Below are 26,186 nucleotides of genomic sequence, written 5' to 3' on the forward strand. Positions count from 1 at the left end.
AAGATGTCGGCACCATGTGACGAGCAGATGCTGCACGCAAAACCGATGCATGACGAACGGAGTCATCAGTCCTAAGTGCTGGGCCTACAAGGAGAGAGTTATTAAAGGGGTGGGGAGGGGAGGAAGGAAAAGTATGTGAAGGAGAAAGAAGGGAGGCGTCAGCAGTAGTCTGTTTTCGCTTACCCGCCCTGCTGTATGCAGCAAGTGAGGCGACCCGGCTGATGGCACCACGCGACGGCCGATGTGGCATGAGTTTATTTGTATATGTGCGATTCATGGTTGTACGTGGGCTGGGATACTGCCAGGGCGCCCACACCTAGACAGGAGGACGATTAGGGTCCTCATCCAAAGCCTTTGACTCAAAAGCCTAGCCGCAAGGCAGCGGTGTTCGGCTGGAAATGCAAGTTTATTACCTTTTTCTTTTACGGAACACGTCGCCGTACATGATCCAACCCCCAACCTGGAGGGCCAGGAGACTGTGTTCGTTAGACCTCTAACCATTAACCAACCTGGTATGAGAGACTCTGTGAGTGTCGTGGGACACTCTCCAGTATAGCTTAATGGATCGCTGAGGTGCGCAAACCGTCACACCACGGTAAGGTCCTCTTCCTTCGTGACAGTATCTCACTATTAGCCCGCCTTATTGAGGCTCTCGAACTTTGAGCTCTGAACTTTCCTCAACAGCACACGTTACCAGATCGGTAAGGTCCAGTCTCTTCGTGACAGTATCTCACTATTAGCCCGCCTTATTGAGGCTCTCGAACTTTGAGCTCTGAACTTTCCTCAACAGCACACACGTGTTACCAGATACAGTGACCAGGCATCGCCCATCAGCGCATTCATGTCACTCAGAATTTTCCGAAAGAAATGTACACAAGACTATCAGTTGGTGCCCATCGGAACACACCCATCCACTCCATGTTCTAAAGTGACCGAACGCCAGAACCAACTTGTGTGCACTTGAGTCACGAAGTTGCGTGACCGAAAACGAGAAAAGTTTATGGCAAAGTCAATTTAGATGCTGTATTTGTATGCTCGTCCTTAACATGCAAGAGCTAACTGCTGTGCGGCTTGCTTCATAGTACGAACAATAAGAGGTAGTCGGACTGAGCGTCAGAATTAGAAGGGCTTGTGGTTTGCAGCCGAGCTATACGTAGATCATCCAATGAGAGACGAAAGAAGATGCCAGTCCAATCAAAGAAAAGGAAAAGCAAAGTGATCCATCTGTGACAAACCACTTAGGGCAAGGCAGTTGGTACCGACTATAACCCAAAAGTGCAATCCAACCACGGCTTTATGGCCTACCAAAAATCCACAAACCGGATGTTTCGGTGAGACCGATAGTAGACGGGATAGAGTCCCCACCGCATGAGCCAGCCAGATTCTTGGCAAGTATCCTAAAACCCCTCTACAAACGTGGCAAAAGGGGACTCTTTAGAAATAGCCAGGCGACTGCTACTAGCGGATACCACCCTTTCAGAACGGACACAGCTTACGCTAGATGAAATAGTGGAAGGTATAAAACCATGCCTGAATATCACCTACTTCTTTTTTAATCCGTGGTTTACACAAGCGCAAGGTCCAGCAATGAGATCTTCAATATCCCCGGTTTTGGCAAATATATTTGTGGAAGGATTTGACCAGAAAGCTTTAGCCGGATTTCCATACCCACCCAAGATATTCTGGCGTTATGCAGATGACACCTTCGTAGTAATGAAACGAGACATGGTCAGTGAGTTTTACATGGGGTGAGATGGCTCAAGTGGTTAGAGCACGAATTTACTGGCTGGAAGGTCCGTGGTTCAAATCAGACCTCTGCCTCTCGATTTCTGTCTAGGCTTGGGCAACATGGCAGTGTCCCAGCCCTTGTGCTTCCTTCGGGTAGTATGCCAGCTAGGCACCGGAAGGGTGCTATAGCTGAACGTCAGTGAGTTTTACAACTATCTGAATGAACTGAATCCACACATTAACTTTAGTATGGAAATAGAACCAACTTCGGGTATACTGGCCTTAATAGACTGCACGACATAAGGTCAGGAAAAAGCTAAAGGTCATTGCACGAGAAGCCAACCGACACTGGGACAGGTCTGAAATACTCGTCTGCCCATCCGAATTCGGTGTTCGCCAGTATTACTCAATCGATGCTTAGGCACGTAAGGGACCTTGCACAGAAGAAGCTGATCGGACAACGGCTTGAATTGAAGTAGAGGACAAACTTTGGGTTAGTGGATATCTAGCGAGGTGGGCCAAGTGTTTAGGGTGCGAATTTGCTGGCCGGAAGGTCCGTGGTTCTGCCTCTTGACTTCCCTGTCTAGGCTTGGGCAACCTGGCAGCATCGGGTAGCATGCCAGCTAGGCACCAAAAGGGTGCTACAGCTGAACGATTATCATTATTTTTATTATTATTATACCTAACTAGGCGTCAGTTGCGAAGGTTGTTAGTACCGGTAGGGAAACTCAGCAGGGAATGGATTGGGACTGTTGTTATTCCATATAAATCGGGGACATCGGAGATCATTCGAAGGATTCTAAACACGGCTATCATAAATAGCTTTCCAGAGGGGGAACACTGCACTTTGCACTTGTGCAATTGAAGGGTCACCTTCCTGCAAACAAAACCAGGGACAGTGTTTACAAAATTTAATGTAACGACTGCACTTAGGCCCATATAGGACAGATGGTCAGGGAACTTCAGAACTTCAGGGAACATCAGAATCGGGGAGCACAGAAGGAAATTAAATAGGCCGCCAAGAAACCCCGATGAATATTAAGTGTTACTAAAAGACCCGGCAATTTCGGAACACGCACTGGACACGGGACACAAAATGTGTTTAGAAAATGCTGAGGTTTTGGGGCGATGACTACGGTGTGCGTCACAGAGACTGATAACCTAGGCGGTAGAAGGCGTGGAACTGGCAAGCGTGTGGAGGACAGCCTTGGATCAGTCGAGCTAACAAGTGTTTGTGTGCGATTATCAGGAGTAGTCATCGTTTGAATTCCACTTTACCTTACCCACCTCCCTTCCGGCCAACTAGATTGTCGCAACATTCACAAGCCCACGAAGACCAACGAAAATCCACCAGTGGCACCTGCGGTGAATCATCAATTGAAGCACCCCGAAGAATAAGGGACAAGAACTGTTCGAAACTAATTTGAAACTCCTCCAACTCATCAATGCAAGATTTTAGCAACCACAGCAACCGACAAGAGTCGTTGACTGACACTCAACACTGATCTAGTGTGATAATCTGAAGAGGTCTTACTGACTGGTTCTTCGTCTGTCCTAAAACCTGGCCACTTTGGTGACCTGCTCAATTGGCCTGATGAAGCTTTTGTGTTAAAAGCGAAACGTTGCCCAATTAAAAAAACGCCGATTGTTTACCAGAACCTTCTGAAACGATGACTTCTTAATCGGTCCCAAACCTTTCCCAATTGATTGAAAGTGATCTGTCTGTACGTCAGTGAAGCATCGGTGTTGAACACTAATGTCATGCTGTCGATTATGATGATGATCTATGAGCCATAGCCTGTTCCCGATTCCTCACTTTGATGCCAGATGAGCTCGCTAGTGTCACAGTACTACGGCCGATGTGGTATGAAATTACTCATAGCTTCTTGGTTATACGTGGGCCGTCCAATTGCCAGATTTCCCAAACCTGGACAAGAGAGTGGTCAACAGTAAAAGTCTGACTTAAAATCATGGCTAGTTCAGACCATCAGGGTAGTCTGAATTTTAAGTGGCATGTCGCCGTACGTGTGCCAGTCTCTAGCTTAGCTACCAGGGACATTGTTGGCCAGATCACTGCCCATCGACAGATGCGATGTGAAAGGCTCTCTGAACGTCGCAAGTACATCCACCAGTATAGTTCATTGGGTTCCGCCCTACTATTGTGAGATACAATTTCACAATATTGGTCTCTCGGGTGCGTTTATTGTTTGTTGCTCGGGTGCATGCTAATCTGTTCACCGAGCTGTGCAATTACCTTGCAAACATTTCGTCACCCAATACGGAGATGTCATTAGTGCGCGATTGGGTGAGTATTTCTTGCTTATCTATGTGGCTTCGAAGAATATCTGTTATCTGAACGTGATTTATTACTGGGGACAGTCTCCTTGTGGGTTCATCGATCTCTGCGATTTGCGTTGCGTTATGACGGACCTTTCCGTGATTTGATGCGTATTCCGACTCCTGTCTTCAGTAATTTGCCTCCCTTCTTTCGATTGGTTTCCCTTCTTTCCCTTCACAACGCAATACCTTCTTGGTTTCCTTCTTAGATCTCTTGATATTAAATATATCCTTCGTACCTCACATACCTTTTGTTCCTTCCTTCTGACTTCGCTGGTGTAAGCTCCTACAGTTGTTTCTTATTTACATCATGCTTGACTGTAGATTAACCTTGTATCGCCCTCGTACATTTATACGTTTGTCGTTGATTCCAGCTGCTTGGTGGTGATGACCCTTGCGATTCGGACGGCCAAGATTCCCGCATGGGTGAACAGTGTCCTGATCACACCAGTATGTTTCCATTTACCAACGCCGACATAAAGTACGTAGCATCCTCAGAAAAAGGTGCTTTGAGTGGTCTGGACGCGCGGGACATAATGCTTCTGGATAAGGGTCCATCTCGACCAACTACACTGTCGCGTCATTCGCCGTTGAATGTAATTAGCACTGGTGATCCAGAGAGAGCCGCTGACGAACATCAAAATGGCACCTCCTCTTCAGAGCAGTCCCCGGGTTCTGAGACACCGTCCACGTCTTCTGAACAGGTACTGGACTCGAAGAATCCACCAGTCCAATATATACCATCATCCGAGATTGACCATCATCAGGTGTGTTCGGCCACCACTTATCAATCATACACATGATGACTATTTGGCTGTTGTTTGTGGGGCGTTTCTTGAGTGAAAATCAATAACTGCTTCATGAGTGTTGACTGGATTCCCGGTGAAACGGTTATAAACTCTATAGACCAAGTTTCCTTTACGGAAGGCAAAACGTTACCGAAAAGCTGTTGGGTTGTACATGATCGTTGCCCGCGCCTTAGGAAAACATAAGTAGTTGCCCTCTTTCTGAGGAAATTGCTTATTTTCCACATCACTACTCACACAAGATGAGCCTGTTTCGAGCACTGAAGTGACAGGATAAATGACGATAGGTACAACGACCAACCGTGGTCAGGATGATTGATTGTGGAAACTTGTACCCTCTTATTCCAGAAATTTCAGAACATGCTCAGTCATGCACCATGTGACGAGCAGATGCTGCACGCAAAACCGATGCATGACGAACGGAGTCATCAGTCCTAAGTGCTGGGCCTACAAGGAGAGAGTTATTAAAGGGGTGGGGAGGGGAGGAAGGAAAAGTATGTGAAGGAGAAAGAAGGGAGGCGTCAGCAGTAGTCTGTTTTCGCTTACCCGCCCTGCTGTATGCAGCAAGTGAGGCGACCCGGCTGATGGCACCACGCGACGGCCGATGTGGCATGAGTTTATTTGTATATGTGCGATTCATGGTTGTACGTGGGCTGGGATACTGCCAGGGCGCCCACACCTAGACAGGAGGACGATTAGGGTCCTCATCCAAAGCCTTTGACTCAAAAGCCTAGCCGCAAGGCAGCGGTGTTCGGCTGGAAATGCAAGTTTATTACCTTTTTCTTTTACGGAACACGTCGCCGTACATGATCCAACCCCCAACCTGGAGGGCCAGGAGACTGTGTTCGTTAGACCTCTAACCATTAACCAACCTGGTATGAGAGACTCTGTGAGTGTCGTGGGACACTCTCCAGTATAGCTTAATGGATCGCTGAGGTGCGCAAACCGTCACACCACGGTAAGGTCCAGTCTCTTCGTGACAGTATCTCACTATTAGCCCGCCTTATTGAGGCTCTCGAACTTTGAGCTCTGAACTTTCCTCAACAGCACACACGTGTTACCAGATACAGTGACCAGGCATCGCCCATCAGCGCATTCATGTCACTCAGAATTTTCCGAAAGAAATGTACACAAGACTATCAGTTGGTGCCCATCGGAACACACCCATCCACTCCATGTTCTAAAGTGACCGAACGCCAGAACCAACTTGTGTGCACTTGAGTCACGAAGTTGCGTGACCGAAAACGAGAAAAGTTTATGGCAAAGTCAATTTAGATGCTGTATTTGTATGCTCGTCCTTAACATGCAAGAGCTAACTGCTGTGCGGCTTGCTTCATAGTACGAACAATAAGAGGTAGTCGGACTGAGCGTCAGAATTAGAAGGGCTTGTGGTTTGCAGCCGAGCTATACGTAGATCATCCAATGAGAGACGAAAGAAGATGCCAGTCCAATCAAAGAAAAGGAAAAGCAAAGTGATCCATCTGTGACAAACCACTTAGGGCAAGGCAGTTGGTACCGACTATAACCCAAAAGTGCAATCCAACCACGGCTTTATGGCCTACCAAAAATCCACAAACCGGATGTTTCGGTGAGACCGATAGTAGACGGGATAGAGTTCCCACCGCATGAGCCAGCCAGATTCTTGGCAAGTATCCTAAAACCCCTCATCGGGAAATCCAGTATTTACATTAAGAACTCATATGACTTTGCCAACAAAGTAGCGGATGTCACCGTTGAACCAGATAACATCTTTTTAAATTTCGATTTCATTTCTTTGTCTACAAACGTGGCAAAAGGGGACTCTTTAGAAATAGCCAGGCGACTGCTACTAGCGGATACCACCCTTTCAGAACGGACACAGCTTACGCTAGATGAAATAGTGGAAGGTATAAAACCATGCCTGAATATCACCTACTTCTTTTTTAATCCGTGGTTTACACAAGCGCAAGGTCCAGCAATGAGATCTTCAATATCCCCGGTTTTGGCAAATATATTTGTGGAAGGATTTGACCAGAAAGCTTTAGCCGGATTTCCATACCCACCCAAGATATTCTGGCGTTATGCAGATGACACCTTCGTAGTAATGAAACGAGACATGGTCAGTGAGTTTTACATGGGGTGAGATGGCTCAAGTGGTTAGAGCACGAATTTACTGGCTGGAAGGTCCGTGGTTCAAATCAGACCTTGCCTCTCGAATTTCTGTCTAGGCTTGGGCAACATGGCAGTGTCCCAGCCCTTGTGCTTCCTTCGGGTAGTATGCCAGCTAGGCACCGGAAGAGTGCTATAGCTGAACGTCAGTGAGTTTTACAACTATCTGAATGAACTGAATCCACACATTAACTTTAGTATGGAAATAGAACCAACTTCGGGTATACTGGCCTTAATAGACTGCACGACATAAGGTCAGGAAAAAGCTAAAGGTCATTGCACGAGAAGCCAACCGACACTGGGACAGGTCTGAAATACTCGTCTGCCCATCCGAATTCGGTGTTCGCCAGTATTACTCAATCGATGCTTAGGCACGTAAGGGACCTTGCACAGAAGAAGCTGATCGGACAACGGCTTGAATTGAAGTAGAGGACAAACTTTGGGTTAGTGGATATCTAGCGAGGTGGACCAAGTGTTTAGGGTGCGAATTTGCTGGCCGGAAGGTCCGTGGTTCTGCCTCTTGACTTCCCTGTCTAGGCTTGGGCAACCTGGCAGCATCGGGTAGCATGCCAGCTAGGCACCAAAAGGGTGCTACAGCTGAACGATTATCATTATTTTTATTATTATTATACCTAACTAGGCGTCAGTTGCGAAGGTTGTTAGTACCGGTAGGGAAACTCAGCAGGGAATGGATTGGGACTGTTGTTATTCCATATAAATCGGGGACATCGGAGATCATTCGAAGGATTCTAAACACGGCTATCATAAATAGCTTTCCAGAGGGGGAACACTGCACTTTGCACTTGTGCAATTGAAGGGTCACCTTCCTGCAAACAAAACCAGGGACAGTGTTTACAAAATTTAATGTAACGACTGCACTCAGGCCCATATAGGACAGATGGTCAGGGAACTTCAGAACTTCAGGGAACATCAGAATCGGGGAGCACAGAAGGAAATTAAATAGGCCGCCAAGAAACCCCGATGAATATTAAGTGTTACTAAAAGACCCGGCAATTTCGGAACACGCACTGGACACGGGACACAAAATGTGTTTAGAAAATGCTGAGGTTTTGGGGCGATGACTACGGTGTGCGTCACAGAGACTGATAACCTAGGCGGTAGAAGGCGTGGAACTGGCAAGCGTGTGGAGGACAGCCTTGGATCAGTCGAGCTAACAAGTGTTTGTGTGCGATTATCAGGAGTAGTCATCGTTTGAATTCCACTTTACCTTACCCACCTCCCTTCCGGCCAACTAGATTGTCGCAACATTCACAAGCCCACGAAGACCAACGAAAATCCACCAGTGGCACCTGCGGTGAATCATCAATTGAAGCACCCCGAAGAATAAGGGACAAGAACTGTTCGAAACTAATTTGAAACTCCTCCAACTCATCAATGCAAGATTTTAGCAACCACAGCAACCGACAAGAGTCGTTGACTGACACTCAACACTGATCTAGTGTGATAATCTGAAGAGGTCTTACTGACTGGTTCTTCGTCTGTCCTAAAACCTGGCCACTTTGGTGACCTGCTCAATTGGCCTGATGAAGCTTTTGTGTTAAAAGCGAAACGTTGCCCAATTAAAAAAACGCCGATTGTTTACCAGAACCTTCTGAAACGATGACTTCTTAATCGGTCCCAAACCTTTCCCAATTGATTGAAAGTGATCTGTCTGTACGTCAGTGAAGCATCGGTGTTGAACACTAATGTCATGCTGTCGATTATGATGATGATCTATGAGCCATAGCCTGTTCCCGATTCCTCACTTTGATGCCAGATGAGCTCGCTAGTGTCACAGTACTACGGCCGATGTGGTATGAAATTACTCATAGCTTCTTGGTTATACGTGGGCCGTCCAATTGCCAGATTTCCCAAACCTGGACAAGAGAGTGGTCAACAGTAAAAGTCTGACTTAAAATCATGGCTAGTTCAGACCATCAGGGTAGTCTGAATTTTAAGTGGCATGTCGCCGTACGTGTGCCAGTCTCTAGCTTAGCTACCAGGGACATTGTTGGCCAGATCACTGCCCATCGACAGATGCGATGTGAAAGGCTCTCTGAACGTCGCAAGTACATCCACCAGTATAGTTCATTGGGTTCCGCCCTACTATTGTGAGATACAATTTCACAATATTGGTCTCTCGGGTGCGTTTATTGTTTGTTGCTCGGGTGCATGCTAATCTGTTCACCGAGCTGTGCAATTACCTTGCAAACATTTCGTCACCCAATACGGAGATGTCATTAGTGCGCGATTGGGTGAGTATTTCTTGCTTATCTATGTGGCTTCGAAGAATATCTGTTATCTGAACGTGATTTATTACTGGGGACAGTCTCCTTGTGGGTTCATCGATCTCTGCGATTTGCGTTGCGTTATGACGGACCTTTCCGTGATTTGATGCGTATTCCGACTCCTGTCTTCAGTAATTTGCCTCCCTTCTTTCGATTGGTTTCCCTTCTTTCCCTTCACAACGCAATACCTTCTTGGTTTCCTTCTTAGATCTCTTGATATTAAATATATCCTTCGTACCTCACATACCTTTTGTTCCTTCCTTCTGACTTCGCTGGTGTAAGCTCCTACAGTTGTTTCTTATTTACATCATGCTTGACTGTAGATTAACCTTGTATCGCCCTCGTACATTTATACGTTTGTCGTTGATTCCAGCTGCTTGGTGGTGATGACCCTTGCGATTCGGACGGCCAAGATTCCCGCATGGGTGAACAGTGTCCTGATCACACCAGTATGTTTCCATTTACCAACGCCGACATAAAGTACGTAGCATCCTCAGAAAAAGGTGCTTTGAGTGGTCTGGACGCGCGGGACATAATGCTTCTGGATAAGGGTCCATCTCGACCAACTACACTGTCGCGTCATTCGCCGTTGAATGTAATTAGCACTGGTGATCCAGAGAGAGCCGCTGACGAACATCAAAATGGCACCTCCTCTTCAGAGCAGTCCCCGGGTTCTGAGACACCGTCCACGTCTTCTGAACAGGTACTGGACTCGAAGAATCCACCAGTCCAATATATACCATCATCCGAGATTGACCATCATCAGGTGTGTTCGGCCACCACTTATCAATCATACACATGATGACTATTTGGCTGTTGTTTGTGGGGCGTTTCTTGAGTGAAAATCAATAACTGCTTCATGAGTGTTGACTGGATTCCCGGTGAAACGGTTATAAACTCTATAGACCAAGTTTCCTTTACGGAAGGCAAAACGTTACCGAAAAGCTGTTGGGTTGTACATGATCGTTGCCCGCGCCTTAGGAAAACATAAGTAGTTGCCCTCTTTCTGAGGAAATTGCTTATTTTCCACATCACTACTCACACAAGATGAGCCTGTTTCGAGCACTGAAGTGACAGGATAAATGACGATAGGTACAACGACCAACCGTGGTCAGGATGATTGATTGTGGAAACTTGTACCCTCTTATTCCAGAAATTTCAGAACATGCTCAGTCATTTAAGTCTATGGAGGTAACGAGACAACTTTTTAGACAGATGGTTCTCCTTTTGTCTCTTCACGGTTGAAGTACTCTATTCCACCGTAACCTACTACTCATAGAATGCCCTTCAGCAGCCCTATGTCCATTCTGCCTGAACACAAAGTTGAGCACAATGGTCGAAATAAACTCATTTGCAAATTACATGGGTGCTAACTAGTTGCTCAGCTGAATCTCCGGTAAGCAGTTGTATCTTGCACAGCCACCGCCTTAGTATTACCATTAGTTTGAAACTGGCGGTGGGAACCACACATCATCATTCTTCCATGAATGCCTCAAGCATCTTCGATTTCCTGGAAATTTAGATTTTAACAGGAAACGATGGTTTTGACTGATTAACCTTACATCATGTGTCCAGCTCGGCCATTGGGGAACGGAGCTAATGAGGCTGTCTCTATCACTTTGTTTTCCACCTCACAGGGTCGTTTTTATCCACTTCACCTAGGTACTACTCCATGTATACTCATCTACTTCTTTCGATTCGTATTATCTGCAAGAATAACAATCCCAGTGCTTCCTGCTTCGCGATAAGCCCTGGTAGATTTTGATAGAAAGCATTTTTGTGAGTTTCAGAACCATAATCCACTGGGACGTATGGTGGCACAACAAACAAGCACTCTTTTTTGTCGAGTAACTTTGCGACTGATTCACTGGTAAAACTGAACTGCCCAGTGACGATTGCTTAGTGGAATCCAATCCAGTAAAGCACGTTCCGCTCTGGGGCTGATATAGCCTCCACTCCACGAGTCGGGATCACCGGACACATTGATAATGAGATGTTACGCAGCCAAGTTCGTTCTTGGCTCTTTACGGTGGATGACAACACCAAAGTCTTGTACAGGCGTTTCAGAGGCAATATTCATCAACTTTAAGTTCTGGGTGAGCTTTGACTTTTTAGAAATTTGACAGCATGTGCGTTGAAGGCTCTTATGTATAGAGGATTTCGTGGATTCAGCAAGTTGTTATTCTGTTCATTCCTACTGGGAAGCGTAGTATATAGGGAGAATCGGTCAGAAAATTGACAATCAGTTGACCAAGTAATGTTTGTTTGTAGAGCCGAAATGGACTGGGGAGGAACATTAGTGGAAAAAGATCTGTGCGGGCAAGTGTACTTCCCAGTTGCCTAGGTCGAGGAAGAAGGTTTGGTTGAGGTAACTCGATATGAGCCCCTACTCAAAAATCCGATCCCCGGGATGGAAGATATTTTCAGGGACCCTGTCCCTAACCTCTGACTCAAAGGTCTGACTCCCATAGCAGTGGTACTAGAGCTTTCTTTGTGGACCCTTCCCGGACCCGATTATTCAATAGTCTGAGTGGATTAGCTCCAAGGAGTTGGCCTAGCCCGAGACCGGCGATGCGTTTGAATCACATCGAGCTCATGTCACCGGCTGACATGGTCAACCTTTGGATGATTGGCTCTTAGGGCCAATCAGTTCTAACTAATCATTTCCCTGAGGAAAGCAATATCGTCGTGACTGGACATGCCAGTCACCTGGAGTAAAAATCCTACTGTCTTCACACACCTATCGCAGAACACAGTACGAATTTATCCTCAACTTACTTCATGGTACAAGTACTCACAGTTCGCGGTCTCTCTGCTCTTGTTCTGGTTGCTCCGTTTTGGCCTTCCGGACCCCTTGTCAGTGTATTCCACGGGTTCATTGCAGTCCGGAACTCCGGCCGAAACGACGGGATGGCACCTTCAGGTGGGGAAAAATGGTTTATCTCAGGCAGCTACTTTAATTAGTTTCTTTTAGGTGAAGTTAAAAACCACACTGATTCTCCTTTATTTCTTCATCAATATCTGTCCTGCATGAAATCTAGATAAGTAAGCTTATTTGAATTGGGAATTTGTACTCAAGCAACCTACTTGTTGAAATGGTTGAAAGGTGCTATAAAAGAGACCTTTTCATGTCCGGTGCGCCACCACATTAAATGAACGTCAGGCATGGTTAGTAGCAAGTATCAAGTTCAGTCAAATCAAGCTTGCAGATTGTTTTTTTTTTTCAATGAAAAGTAACACGATCAACGAATCGCTGGACTAGAGCAGGCTACGATCCAAACTAGGGGTCATGGTTTTTTCAATTACATTTGACCAATCGACTGGCAAAACCGTTTCTGATACCGGAGCCCCTCGAACTGCTCTCGTGTTGCTGTCATTCTAGACGTGGTTTGCTCTGTTCAGGCTATCTTGTTGCTGTGACGATGACAGACAGGCAAGCACACAAGCGGATGTGTTGATTGGTGAGCGAATTTCATCAGTTGACGGTATTAACACGTGATACGGCCTATCGGCACGTTTACCGCTTGTCTATGGATTGGTGACGTACAGCGTTGTGCACAGTGCATGAACTTGTCACATCTGTTTTCCGAATCACATTACCTACATTCCTGTATCGTATTTCAATTTCCACGGCACGCAGGGTTTCTCTGCTGTCGCTTGTCTCTTCAAAATGGTAAGCAGCCTCCTTTTTGGTGAATTAGCTTCGAATTGGCCAGTTCCTGACAGTCTTTTGTATCTACAATGCGGGATCTGTGCTTAGTCCCAGGGCTGAGTACACCTTAGAGACAGCAGACAGCTGTCTTTGCGCTGTTCAGTTGACTGGTTCAGTCAAAGTCAATGCACCTGACGCGGTAAACAGCCTGCTGTTGTATCAGCATATGCTCCGATAGACGGCAACTTTTATGGAGATTTCTCACGGATATCGTGATGCTGCAATGTGATGTGAATGCTCAGTCCTGAGGAGGCTCATCTTGACTCCTGATTCAACTGTTTGACGCTTACCGCGCAATCGATGGGGAACGACTTATTCAATTATGTGCTGAGGATAATTTGTATCTAGGCGGCACAAACACTAAGACCGTGTAACCAGGAGGTCACCAATCGCCAATCAGTTCTGGACTCATTTGGACCGTGTGGTAAATAGTTGCCGGTGGAAATACAAGATTGTGGTCAAGGCACTGTGCACATCCGCGTACAAACTCGCTTCTCCTCGGGAGCACGCCGGTTGATGTATCTAACCTTTCAACTGTTTCGGTGCCTAGCTGCCATGCCACCCGAAGGAAGCACGAGGAGTAGGATACTGCCAGCTTACTCAAGTCTAGAAGTCGGGTTTTAACCACAGACCCCCCCCCCCCCGGTCAGTAAATTCGCGCTCGAACTACTGAGCCTTCTCAGTTAGTCACCTGCAAACTTTCCTCGACAATTTCGAGTTGAGTTTGCTGAGAGGCTTCCAGAAATCGAAGGATATGACGGTAGTAATGGTGGCTTGGATGATGATTCGAGTCATGGCCACAATTCATGAGACCATCTCCCCCAATAAATAGTGGGGCTCTCAGTTCGCTCACCGAAACGTCTTGTACGATCCACTGACTAGTTCAGCTGGCCCTCGTCAATTCAACCTCGGCATCGGTCAGGCCGCCATCGATAACGGAAGTTCTCCATACAATTTTGTGGTTTCAGCTCAACGAAGCAAGTGGTCCAGACGGTTTGCATCCCGCACTCTTAAACAAAGTGTGGATTTCTCCTCTGGATGACATGAAGAATTCAAAACTTCTGGAGTGAAGAAAGATACCGCTATACCAGAGCGCTTCGGCAATGATTCCTGCATTCAAAAAGGGTGGGAAAACTGTGCAAACGACCGGGCCGTCAGTCTAGTAGCCAGAGTTTCCAAGATGCTCTCTGATATGTAATGTAGGTTGTTGCATCATCTTGAGAGTCAGATGCGTGAGAATCAAGCCCGGTTTCGTCCCATTCGGGGTCGCATCGACTTTACTTTTACTTTGAGCACTGTAAGAACCGCCTACTTGTCGTACAGTGGTTGTAGGCGCCATGATTTCGTCCATCGATGATTTGGGGATGTCGGGTAGATAGCGGCGCATTGGAGGCGGGAGCTGATAATTGGTGCGTGCGTACAAACTCGCTTCTCCTCGGGAGCACGCCGGTTGATGTATCTAACCTTTCAACTGTTTCGGTGCCTAGCTGCCATGCCACCCGAAGGAAGCACGAGGAGTAGGATACTGCCAGCTTACTCAAGTCTAGAAGTCGGGTTTTAACCACAGACCCCCCCCTCCCCGGTCAATAAATTCGCGCTCGAACTACTGAGCCTTCTCAGTTAGTCACCTGCAAACTTTCCTCGACAATTTCGAGTTGAGTTTGCTGAGAGGCTTCCAGAAATCGAAGGATATGACGGTAGTAATGGTGGCTTGGATGATGATTCGAGTCATGGCCACAATTCATGAGACCATCTCCCCCAATAAATAGTGGGGCTCTCAGTTCGCTCACCGAAACGTCTTGTACGATGCACTGACTAGTTCAGCTGGCCCTCGTCAATTCAACCTCGGCATCGGTCAGGCCGCCATCGATAACGGAAGTTCTCCATACAATTTTGTGGTTTCAGCTCAACGAAGCAAGTGGTCCAGACGGTTTGCATCCCGCACTCTTAAACAAAGTGTGGATTTCTCCTCTGGATGACATGAAGAATTCAAAACTTCTGGAGTGAAGAAAGATACCGCTATACCAGAGCGCTTCGGCAATGATTCCTGCATTCAAAAAGGGTGGGAAAACTGTGCAAACGACCGGGCCGTCAGTCTAGTAGCCAGAGTTTCCAAGATGCTCTCTGATATGTAATGTAGGTTGTTGCATCATCTTGAGAGTCAGATGCGTGAGAATCAAGCCCGGTTTCGTCCCATTCGGGGTCGCATCGACTTTACTTTTACTTTGAGCACTGTAAGAACCGCCTACTTGTCGTACAGTGGTTGTAGGCGCCATGATTTCGTCCATCGATGATTTGGGGATGTCGGGTAGATAGCGGCGCATTGGAGGCGGGAGCTGATAAATTGGTGCGTAAATACGGGGCTGTCAGAAATCCACCGCAATGGCCCACGGGTGCCTCTTCTAAATCCTTGCCCTCCATAAAGGATCTGTTTGTCTCTCCAGTGGACTCATACGCGCTTGCGGCACATTCCTTCCTGACTTCACTGCACCCATTGGCGTTAGGTAGTGGTGTCCTCTGTCGTTCTCTTTGACTTCGTAATCGTTGTAGTGTTTAGGATATTCTTTAGCCCGGGAATCGAAGTATTTTCATAGCAGTCCCTTCTCGAAACGGAATTTCACTCCTTGAATCAGGCGTTTAAGAATGCAAACTACTTGATTATGCTGCATAGTTCGGTGCTTGTTCCGCACCAGTAATGGGCTATCACACAAGGTGGGGGTCGAACTCACACCTCATACCTGCGGGGCAAACCATTGGTGTGGTGGATAAGTTTGTCTGTCTAGGCAGCTTCATAAGTCTTGGTGGATTGGTGGAAGACGGTGTCACTTCCCGAATTAGGCAGGCCTGGACAGCATTTGCCAACCTCCGACAGTTGTAGTGCTGACGTGGGATGCGGTTGACTCAAGAGTAGGGCGTATAATGCCACAGTCCTACTTTATGAGTCGGAGACATCGGCACCACGTCGGGAATATTTTTGAAATCTGTCTATCTCTGACGATCACTGCCATCAATGCAGACGCTGCGGAACTTGGGTGATAGCAACCAAGTAGCGCAGTGCAAGTCGCACAGACTAAGGCCCTCCGTGTTTTGGATACTTTTCTGCAGTGCTTCAGATTACTTCTGATACAGTTGATCATTCGGAAAAACGTTTCCTTCTGTGTACGAAGAAAATCCTCTTCTTGGTTTCCAGTGCGTTTTTCTGCTGTTTAGATCTGGTTTTAGCTGCTCGTCAGCTAATCAGTGTTTCCAACGTAGTTCAGCAAGGATATAAGTACTCTACAGCGATTCTCAGTGAGTTTACTATGACTGACAACTGAGTTTGAAAAGGTAACAGGTGTTCGAAACGCAAATTTGAGCCAATTACTTCGGCGTTTGATTGTTAAGACCGTGTGGAATACTGAGTGACGTAATGTGAGATACTGCTCAGGGGCGACTGGAAACAAAAAATACCATGATTAGCGACAAAACGCATTCATTCACCTGAGTCACGAGAGTTTGTTTGAAATTTCGGATATTGAAGGGGCGAAATTTGGTGTAATGGCTTCTCTGATAAGTCATTCAACTCAGGATGTATAAACGACCTTGCACATAATTTCGGGAAACCGACTATGCATGGCAACCCTTTCAGTTGATTCATTTGGTAGGTTCGCATTAATTGTGTATTAGTTAGTGGACTTTTCATGTAAGCTCAACGACTTGTACATGACTTTTTGATCGGAACGCGCTTCTGTTTCCCCGTAAAGTGATTTTCTTAGGATACCAGCCAGCCTAAACGACTTAATAGCCAAACGACTGAGCACACTGGGGCGCAGTTTTTCCTGTGGTTACGTATTACAGCTTAGGTCTCATCGTTTCTCAGGCTTTTTTTAATCATTCCAGCTATTGGTCAGTTGTCATGCTTATTACCCAGAGAACAAAGCCCAACTTGATATTCGAGCTTTCTGGCTCACAGTATTCTACGTTTTATTTTGTCAACTTATTCCGTATACCATATCGCATCAGTAGGAGCGACAGTTTTTGACTTGGTCACATGCTCCGTGTACCAGTTGACCGGCTTCCTCGAAGAGCCCTTTTTGTTCCAACCACGCGAACGATAGAAACGAGCTATGGGTTGTCAAGCGACGGCTTGATCGTCGCCGTCTCCCTGGATGGTGACACCGAGACGGGAGACATCAATGTCTAGCGACATTGTCAAACGTTACTTAGTCACGCCCTTAATGGTAATCATGCAAGCTGTTGCCTTCACTACATAGTCTTCCTTCTGATCTCCCCACTGAAAGCTACACTAACACCTCTGTGTTTACAAATCGATTAATATTTGCTACCGCCTCAAGTGTGTAGCTATCGATCCCACCTCCCCAAATCATCGGCGAACGAAACTGTGGCAGCTGGAACCACTTAGTGGCGAGTAGGCGGTTTTTTACAGGTGATGATGGTGATGACATGGATTGACGTTAACAGTTTTTGTGCTCGCCGGTGAACTAGCCCTCTTGGGAGGAAATTATCAATTTACCTGCGTTTGTATGAAAGTGGCTGTGCACCAAAAAGACTGGAAGCTCCAGAACCAAAGTCCATCGTGACCAGATTGGGCAAATCTTGACTGCATTTTAAAACTGATTCTTTTTTTATACGTAGGTTTGAGGAACACTTGCTCTGCGTTGCGCTGTCGCATGCTTTCAGCACTCTCATCCAAACAACTTAGTTCCACCGATACGCAAAAAAGTCCAAGGGACGAGTATTATTCATTTTTCAATCCTCATCCAACATCACCTTTTTTGAGTGCTCTAACAACAATAATGTCGAGCCCCTTAGTACTACTTGTCATGATGCATCGATCTGAACGACGAAAACAGTAAGCTAGCATTGGTACTTTTCCTCGCTGCGATTGTCGGGTTCGTATGAAGGATCTCACATGTGAAAAACACTTTAAGCAACAAAGGCTTCTAAGTGTCTTGACAAATTGCCGTGTGAATTTGGTTGCGTGGCTCTTGCGTGCCTTTGTCTCAGTGGACACCTGAAAGTATGATAGCATAATTTCCCTTGTGCCGAACTGGGATCGCATGTGTTCGGATACATATCTCTGTATGTGTGTTCCCGTGACATCTGAAGTGCGCGATGGCACGTACTTGCTTGTCTGTGGCGCGCAGTATGCAGTTGTTGCCTTGTGAGAAATTGCCGCATCCTCTGATCCAACCTAGCATGCAACTTGTTTTATTTTCTTTCGCTTAAGGTTTTCTGTTCATGTCTGTCCGTGTCATTCTGGCTATCCAAATGTGTCTGTCTTTTGATTCTTTGATGACTTACAGTGTGGCTTCAACTTGAGCGGTGACCTTTACCAATCGTTGCCAGTAGTATTTGGTCTTGGTAGTCGATTTTGCGGCACCCGTATGAAACCCGTATAGTTTGGGTTGTCTGCATACTGAAAGGGTCTACCATACTGTCTGTTCCTTATGCAGGTAGAGCATCCCTTTTCGCTCGTGACTCTTCAGCAGTACTTGGGATGTGTATAACTCACAGAAAAGACCGCACATAATTACTTCACTTATCGGGTCAACCGAGCACCGACCATTCGTATCCATATTGTGCCGATGATTTTGCTGTTTATTCCCAACATAGATTGGACGAATTTAAGGGCGAAGGTCCCCGTTGTGCACTTATAATCGTCCAATGGACTGCTCCACAACGCGCACAACACTTAGTGGCTCGAAAACTCGACCTAATTTCTATTCTTTCGGTTCGGTAATTCTCTACAGTGATTGTTCTCGAGTCGTAGTCTTTTTGTCCATACCATCCCCTAATAATCCTGCTTTCTTATTTCTGCCACTTCAGCTGCAGTTCATAGGATCGGGAGCGTTCGGCACAGTCTATCGTACTCTGTGGCGTGATCAAGTGGTCGCCTTAAAGATTCTCAATCTACCTTCCGGCAAGGTGAGTTTATCGACTCTATGCAGTGGTTTCTGCTCATGTGCTCGCATCCATTTCCGGATTTGTTGTAACATCGAAGTGTGTGATATTTACTTCGGAAAGCACTGCAAGTGGGTTGCTCTGAGCTGCATGTCAAATTAAGGTTACTAGCCTGGAGTGTGAAAAGATTTAGCGTTTCATAGGAGACCGGATTCTTGCTAGAGGCTCATTACAATGCACGTGGTAGATTGTAGTGATAGCAACGTCTTGGGTCAATTCTCGGTCTGATTCTCCCAAGCTAGCTTTTTCAACAAAACAGCCAAGGATACACCCCAAAACAGGTCAAACCCCATGTACATTCTCACGCCTTTAGATGCGGTGCTCAGTGGATACTGGAACATGACTGTCTGTTGGGTCCACATTTTCAACTAGTGAGAGCTCGCCGGACTGACAGGCTGCTCAGTTTTTCTTACCAATCACGTGCAAGATGAACTTATCACAGCAAATTATCACGAGCAGCAAGGTGGTATTCGCGTGCGATTCCGCGCAACACAGAAGTTGGATGGCCATAGAAGTGTTTATCCAGATGGGCGTGTTTCTATTGTGACTGCTTTATTTTTTGCGGTGTGTTCACGAAGGCCTTTTTGTTGTCATATTGTCCGCTTGCTCCCATTTAACCCAACCTGGGACTCTTATGAGTAAACAATGATCCGGTTTGTGGGCACCTTAAGGTAGCCCTCTCATTGTAACCTTTGGAGAATCTAACCTTCAAGAAGTAGTGGTGTTCAGACCTCAACTGCCACCGAGCACATTTAAGCCACTCACTCCGTTTCAAATCGACTTCACCGTATGTCCACTGTTAGAGATCCAATTCACCATTTCGTTGTTGGTTCGTAAGCTCCTGTTTTACCGTTCATGAAGCGTTCCACGGCCTTCCTCCTAGTTTATAAGTGTGGGATTTTCACTCTGCATCACTGAGACATATTCCTTCTTGGTGTTTTCACATCACTGATACCTTCAAGTTAGAGAATGTAATCCTCGTTTGATTTGACTGTCATTACCCCATCACAGTTTAATCAGTTTGTACCTTAGACTGACACTCCATTTCATTGGTGGTTTGAACAAATCTCATGTGTGAATGCTTGTCAGGTTTATCTTGACTGAGAGTTCGTTAGATAGTTAAAGTGCTTGTGTCCCAAGTAACTAAAAACAGATGTTCAAGTCGATTACCGTAACTCATCTGCTCTGAAGCTGTCCTAAATGGTAGAATGTAGACCACCAAAGTCAGATTGCACTCGGGGCTTTCAGCCCTCCATGTTATCCTCCTGATGGCAGTAAAACCTCTTACTGGGAATCAACCTTTTTATTCCATGGTCCCGTTAGAGTATTATCCTTTCTGGATGTGGAACTTCCCACCGTTTGAGCCAATGGATCGAAAGTGATAGATATTCTTTCGCTAGCTTTGCCCTGGCACTAGACTTTGTTGTCGGTCATATCATGTTACCTAACAGTAGTTAAATGACAGGATACTCATGAAGCTTGCTTTGGTGGGACACCGCTGCATAAGTTCTCCCTATGGGGTAAATTCAGACCGTCACTTCGAGGCCGAAACCGATCTGATTTACGCAGCTCCTGTGGTTGTGGTAATTTCATATGTTCCATCTATTGTCGAAGGTTTTGGGTGTTGGTGATATTTTTCTGATGATGATGTAGCTCCATAATTGACTCCAGGTGCCAGGAGATTCAATTCGAGATAAATGACACTGAACAACACAACACGATCGTCTGTTTTCTCGCAGTTCAGAATTATCGTTTTGTAGTTTTAGACTCATCTCCTAGCCACAATGTAATCGAGCAATAATCTGGGCCGGAACACTTGTATTAAGAATTTTCTTGGATTATGAAACGAGAAATGTGACAACACTGCACGGTTGGTGAGGTTCTGGTGAGTATAATCAGACTTCATGCTTAGACGTGTCACTTGTTACCTTGGATATAGGGGCGGATATCCGGTCTGTCATCCCATCTGATACCGGATTTGTTTTGCCAACGTGTAGTCGATCTTCACCTAATTGAGACAACGCAGAATAAACTGGCACAGCGATTGGGAACGTCTATATCCCTGAAGGCACGTCGGTGACTGTCCTCAAACAGGATTGAAAAATGTCAGTCAAAACCTCATTTACCTATTCACTAGGAGGAATTTATAAAAAATATGAGGCAAATAGGTCGGAACTTACCAGCCAAATCTTCTTCGACGCGAAAGCACCATGTGGTGGTTCTTTGTTCCACTTCCCGGTGTTTTTACGCCAATTAACCGAAGCAATGACCTTGTGGACTCGGATCGGTTTTGACTAGATCTATCACCCAGTTCCAGTGGACCAGAAACATGGATGAACTCATAACTGTATCGTAAGATTTCCGTCGCACCGTTTGGTAGCTGTATACCAAAGAGTCACTTCCACTTTGTGATATGTAGGTTAGATGGCACTAGTCGGAACCTGCTTGACTTGACGGGAATACTACTTATCGTAATGCATACCGTATAAGCTGTAAACTTCAGAATCGAGACAACGTTCTGATTTTCTTCTGGATGGCTTGATTGCTCGACATCCTCCACAAGGTGTGCTGTCCACAGAAAGAGGTGGTTTCCTTCCCTTCCCCACTTTTTCTCCATTTTTTGTGACAATTACTCCTAACCGAATGTCTTCAATCTCACGTAGGTCTTGCCTCCCCCATGTTTCCCCGTTCGAGTTTCTAATCTTGGAACTGTTTCTTCCGCTCCTGAAGAAGTCTTGATTACTATGTTCAACTCATGCTTGTTTGAGGTGTACGTTGTCTTTTTCGCTCTCATTGTGCTTGCTGCCTTGTGGTTAGTTTGATTTGTGTGGGGATATATCCCATCTATTACGATTTCCACCTACTGATTCATCTAAGTGATTCCTTCTGTCGTTACGTCGTGTTTTTCGTGTTATACAACTCTTATCACTTAACGTCGGAAGATAACCCTGACTTTCAAAGTCAAACACAATTCGTACGTGTGGTATTACCGAGACCTGACTTTCCTGCCTGACTCTCGACTGTTCCCAGTGAAATCAGTTATCGAAGGATATTATAGCCACAAACGTTACGCTGTGTGCTACAAATTTGCGTCGCTTGTTTATTCCGATTTCACTGGTCACAGCTTTAATGAGATATCCCCGGCAGCTGAAGCTGATTAAATACCATTTCGTAGGACATGTAATTCCACAAGTCGCTTTCCACAAGTGCACTTTATCATGGCCAGGCCACAGTCCAAGCCTTGAAAATATTCCAGTTAACGCGATCCAAGTTTGATTTTCTACGCATACGTGAAATGGTTTTTTAGATAACTCATGCGGCACTTACACGACTGTTGTCTTTTGACTGGGGTTAGAACCCTTGATGTATGCCGTTTGGAATCTTATGGTTCAGCATGAACATCTTCAAGGTTGGTTGCTGAGTATGCCAGTATTGATATAATAGACAACAGTTGCGAACTCGAGCGATAAGTAATTCCAGATCGCACAAAATTTAACACGAGCTTGTTTAAGCCTAAAGCCTTCAGGTCATCTATTGGCTTTTGAGGCGATGCTGTGAACTAGTAGTTCACAAAAAAGCTAATGACATGTTCGTACGCAATTATAACGGATCCCATTTCTCCAATGTGTCTATGGTATTTTTTATGATTTTTTTCCTAATATTGTCTTGGTATATTGCAGAGTTCTACGATCAACTCACGCCTCCCGTATCACTCACAGGGGTGAGATGGACCAAGTGGTTAGAGCGCGAATTTGCTGACCGAAAGGTCCGTGGTTCGAACCCGACCTCTTCCTCTCGACTTCCCCTGTCTAATCTTGGGCAACTTGGCCGTATTCCAGCCCTCGTGACTCCTTCGTGTGACATGGCAGCTAGGCACCGAAAGGATGCTACAGCTGTACGATTTGTTTTTATTAATTACCATTCACGGCTGGACAGTAGTTGCTGTCTAAATCAAAAATCATTCAGCTGTTGCACCCTTTCGGTGCCTAACTGCCACGCTACCCGAAGGTTGCATGAGGGTTGGGATACTGCCAGGTAGCCCAAGCCTACACAGGGGAAGCCGAGAGGCAGAGGTCTTGTCCGAACCACGGACCTTCCAGTCAGTAAATTCGCGCTCTAACCACTTGGGCCATCTCGCCCCATCTTGCTGACCTCCTAGCTAATAGTTCAGCAAACTTATTGATTTGGAATGGTTGAACGGCCTTAACGACCAACAAAGCTTCTCGGCGTGTCGTCTGTTATGGAAAACTTCAATTAAACAACTGTACGGCAATTTCGAACTCAGTTTGTGTATGTCAACGCATGGACATTTGTTTGACACCTGGTTGACCCCAAGGCAAGAAACATATTGTTACGCACAGAAAACTGCAGCACTTCAGCCGCGGATGTTATCCACAATCTGGGATTTGCTTTTCATTGAATTTTCATACTTCTCACTAGTTTTTTGTTAGACACAAAAATTGCAAGGTTGCGTTTGAATGCGAGGTCTCCGAACCAATGAAAAACAATTACTGGATCATGGACCCGGAGAGTGGTTTAGTCTTCCTTTTCTCCGCAGTAAACTACACATGGGCTCAAGATCCCCTTCTCTTATGTGCTATCGCATTTTCTGGGTCTTTTGCGTACCCCTCTCAACGACGGATCGTCTTTTGTCATTTCAGAGTTTATTCTTGAGACAAGAATGCTCGTACTAGAACTGTTTCACACAAAATTCCCAACATTACCTTACAAATGTTGTCGAGGTTCGTATTGTCAATGTTGGGGCACTAGCTTTCCTCTGAGCTGTTTGTGGCCCATATGGGTTACCCATTCGATGCGACGAGGACAAGATACCGACGTGATTGGTCAAATGGAAACTAAAATACTCGACACAAATTCTAGTTGAATAGAACAACAAGAGCATAAACATCGGGCGGCAAGTATTTCACCGAATTCGCTCACCCCAAACTGAGCCAAACGTAAGATAGAGTCCAAAAGCTGTATACATGTTGAGGTTGGTATTATGGTTCACGGAATTGAGTGATTAAAAAGGTATTTAGAAGTACAGAATGTCCCAATACGAACAGGATTGAGGTGTTTAGTCTATTCTTCCAAACAGGTTTCTCTACAAAGAGGTTATCTTGTATACAATCCTCCGAAGACTGCCTCCAGAGAATCAAAAAGCCATTTTTATCTTTGTATCTTCCGGTCGGAAATATATGTGTGGCCGGCGATTGCGTTAGCCACAGACTGGGCTCAACTTATGTGCGTTTATCCACGTTACTAAATGGAATAGCAAGAGTGAAACTTTATTTCAGGAATTTCCGTCGCATCACCTACCCTTACAGGCTAACAGTCTGTGACCAGCACTCTCTTGATACTATTAGGTAGATATTTCATTCGTTTGTTTGCCCGTTTCGTAACTTGTCTTTGCCTGGTGAAACTTTTGTGTCATAACCTAAGCGCTAATCGTCCATAAATTCACCCATCGCTTTTCGAATTCCTGAAAATATATTTATCTTTTAGTGGTTCCTCTGAGCATTCTTTCCGAAAATGAGTTTTGCTCGTTCTGGATACTGATACACTGTCTTAAAATATCGTTAGACACAATTTGCAGTTCCTAAGTCACTAACCACCTAAGTGGCAGAACTTTTGCAGAGCGTGGTGACATTTAGCCAATTCTTGGATACCCACTAATAGACACTGGGTTGTATCTACACTCTGTCATTTTGTGGATGAATAATCACCTGTCTTTTGGTCTCCTGTCCGTTCAGTTGGTGGATGGTTATCTTCTTGATGGACATATTGTCCGGTAGAACAGTTTTTTCCTCTAGGCCGTGTCCGCTCAGCCCGTGATTAGTAACTTTACACCCCCATTTTGAATCGTTTCTACAGCCAAATTTACAACCCTTCTTCTCGTTTAGATTGACCGAGAAGCTTCGCACCTCTGTCGGTTGGCTCATCCCAATGTGGTCCGGTTTTTTGGGGTTTGCGAGCTAGGACTACATGATTCACCCGCTCTGGTGATGGAGTTCGCTCATGGCGGGCCACTTAATCGGGTTCTTGCTACTCACCCTATCCTCGGTCCTTCAACACTTCTCAACTGGGCCATTCAGGTAGCCACTGGAATGGCTTATTTACACTCGGATGCTCATTTGGTACATCGGGATCTGAAATCATCAAACAGTAAGTCGATAAAACTCGCGTTTTCTAATTGGGCTTGTGTTACGTTGTCTACAGCAGTACTTCCCAGGAGTGAGGAGAGATTTATTCTTTGGATGAAGCAGCCTAATCAACCGCATTCGCTTCGTTTGTTATGGCTAGGCATCTTTTTTGAACATTTTTCATGTTTACATGCATGTCTCAGGATAAATTCACTGCGATTTCGAACCGTAAATGTGTGAGGCGGATTGAGGTCAGAGCAGCTTTTGTGAACCTACATCACCTTTGGCGTGGGCGTGACATCAGCTTCTGTGTCAATGGTCGAGTTTACAGTGCTGCGGGGCTCTCTATATTACTATGTGGATGAGAAACCTTGCCGCTGCGCGCTGAAGACGTCAAAAGACTTTCAGTGTTTGACCATCGATGTCTTCGGAGCATTTCCCGAATCTGGTGGGAACACGGGATCAGCGATGCTGAAGTACGTTGAATGGTATTCGGGAGAAATAACTCACCCTCGATAGATGAACTGATCACACTGCATAGGGTGCGCTGGCTTGGCCACGTGCTGCGTATGCCATTCGACCGACTTCCTCGAAGGGCTCTTTTCTCACAACCACTTGAAGGGTGGAACAGAGCCAGAGGTGGCCAAACAATGACTTGGCAGCGAAGTATGAAAGCCATTACCAGCAAACTCAGCTGCGCTGGTCATTGGCGTCTTCCTGGATGGGGTTAAAGACATTGTCAGACATGGCCCAGTCGCGCCCTCAATGGCGCTCGTGTATCCAAGCTATTGCCTTCAATGCATAGCTCCTTTCTCAATCCCTCCACTTGACAGCCCACTGACAGTGCTGAATTTATGCACCAATTTATCATCTCCCGCCTTCAGTGCGCAACTACCTACCCCCCCCCCCAAATCGTCGGTGAACGAAACTGCGGCAGCTACAACCACTGTACGACGAGTGCGCGGTTATTACAGCTGACAATGATGATGATGATCCATTGCAATACTCAGTGCAATAACCAGTTCGTTGTTCTCGTCTTCCTTTGTTATCTATTCGCAGT

At 45.9% G+C, this 26,186-nt stretch overlaps 3 protein-coding genes across 3 annotated transcripts in view; 1 reads left to right on the forward strand and 2 right to left on the reverse strand.

The window, feature by feature from the left end:
* T265_06686 (hypothetical protein) overlaps positions 1–250 on the reverse strand; it is a gene marked incomplete at both ends in the record, with an annotated part of 3,553 nt that extends 3,303 nt beyond the window's left edge. The window contains one exon of the mRNA XM_009172011.1: positions 14–250. Coding sequence (XP_009170275.1) covers positions 14–250 — 237 coding nt within the window. The remainder of the gene's footprint in view (positions 1–13) is intronic.
* A 4,189-nt stretch (positions 251–4,439) lies between these two features.
* T265_06687 (hypothetical protein) overlaps positions 4,440–26,186 on the forward strand; it is a gene marked incomplete at both ends in the record, with an annotated part of 56,798 nt that continues 35,051 nt past the window's right edge. The window contains 4 exons of the mRNA XM_009172012.1: positions 4,440–4,832; positions 9,681–10,073; positions 18,849–18,947; positions 24,887–25,148. Coding sequence (XP_009170276.1) covers positions 4,488–4,832; positions 9,681–10,073; positions 18,849–18,947; positions 24,887–25,148 — 1,099 coding nt within the window. The remainder of the gene's footprint in view (positions 4,833–9,680; positions 10,074–18,848; positions 18,948–24,886; positions 25,149–26,186) is intronic.
* Positions 22,942–24,766, reverse strand: T265_06688 (hypothetical protein; the record flags this gene model as incomplete). Its single annotated transcript, XM_009172013.1, has 2 exons — positions 22,942–23,142; positions 24,710–24,766. The coding sequence occupies 2 exons, from the start codon at positions 24,764–24,766 to the stop codon at positions 22,942–22,944; spliced, it is 258 nt and encodes an 85-aa protein (XP_009170277.1).

Source organism: Opisthorchis viverrini (assembly GCF_000715545.1).
Source record: "Opisthorchis viverrini unplaced genomic scaffold opera_v5_141, whole genome shotgun sequence".
Taxonomy (NCBI): domain Eukaryota; kingdom Metazoa; phylum Platyhelminthes; class Trematoda; order Opisthorchiida; family Opisthorchiidae; genus Opisthorchis; species Opisthorchis viverrini.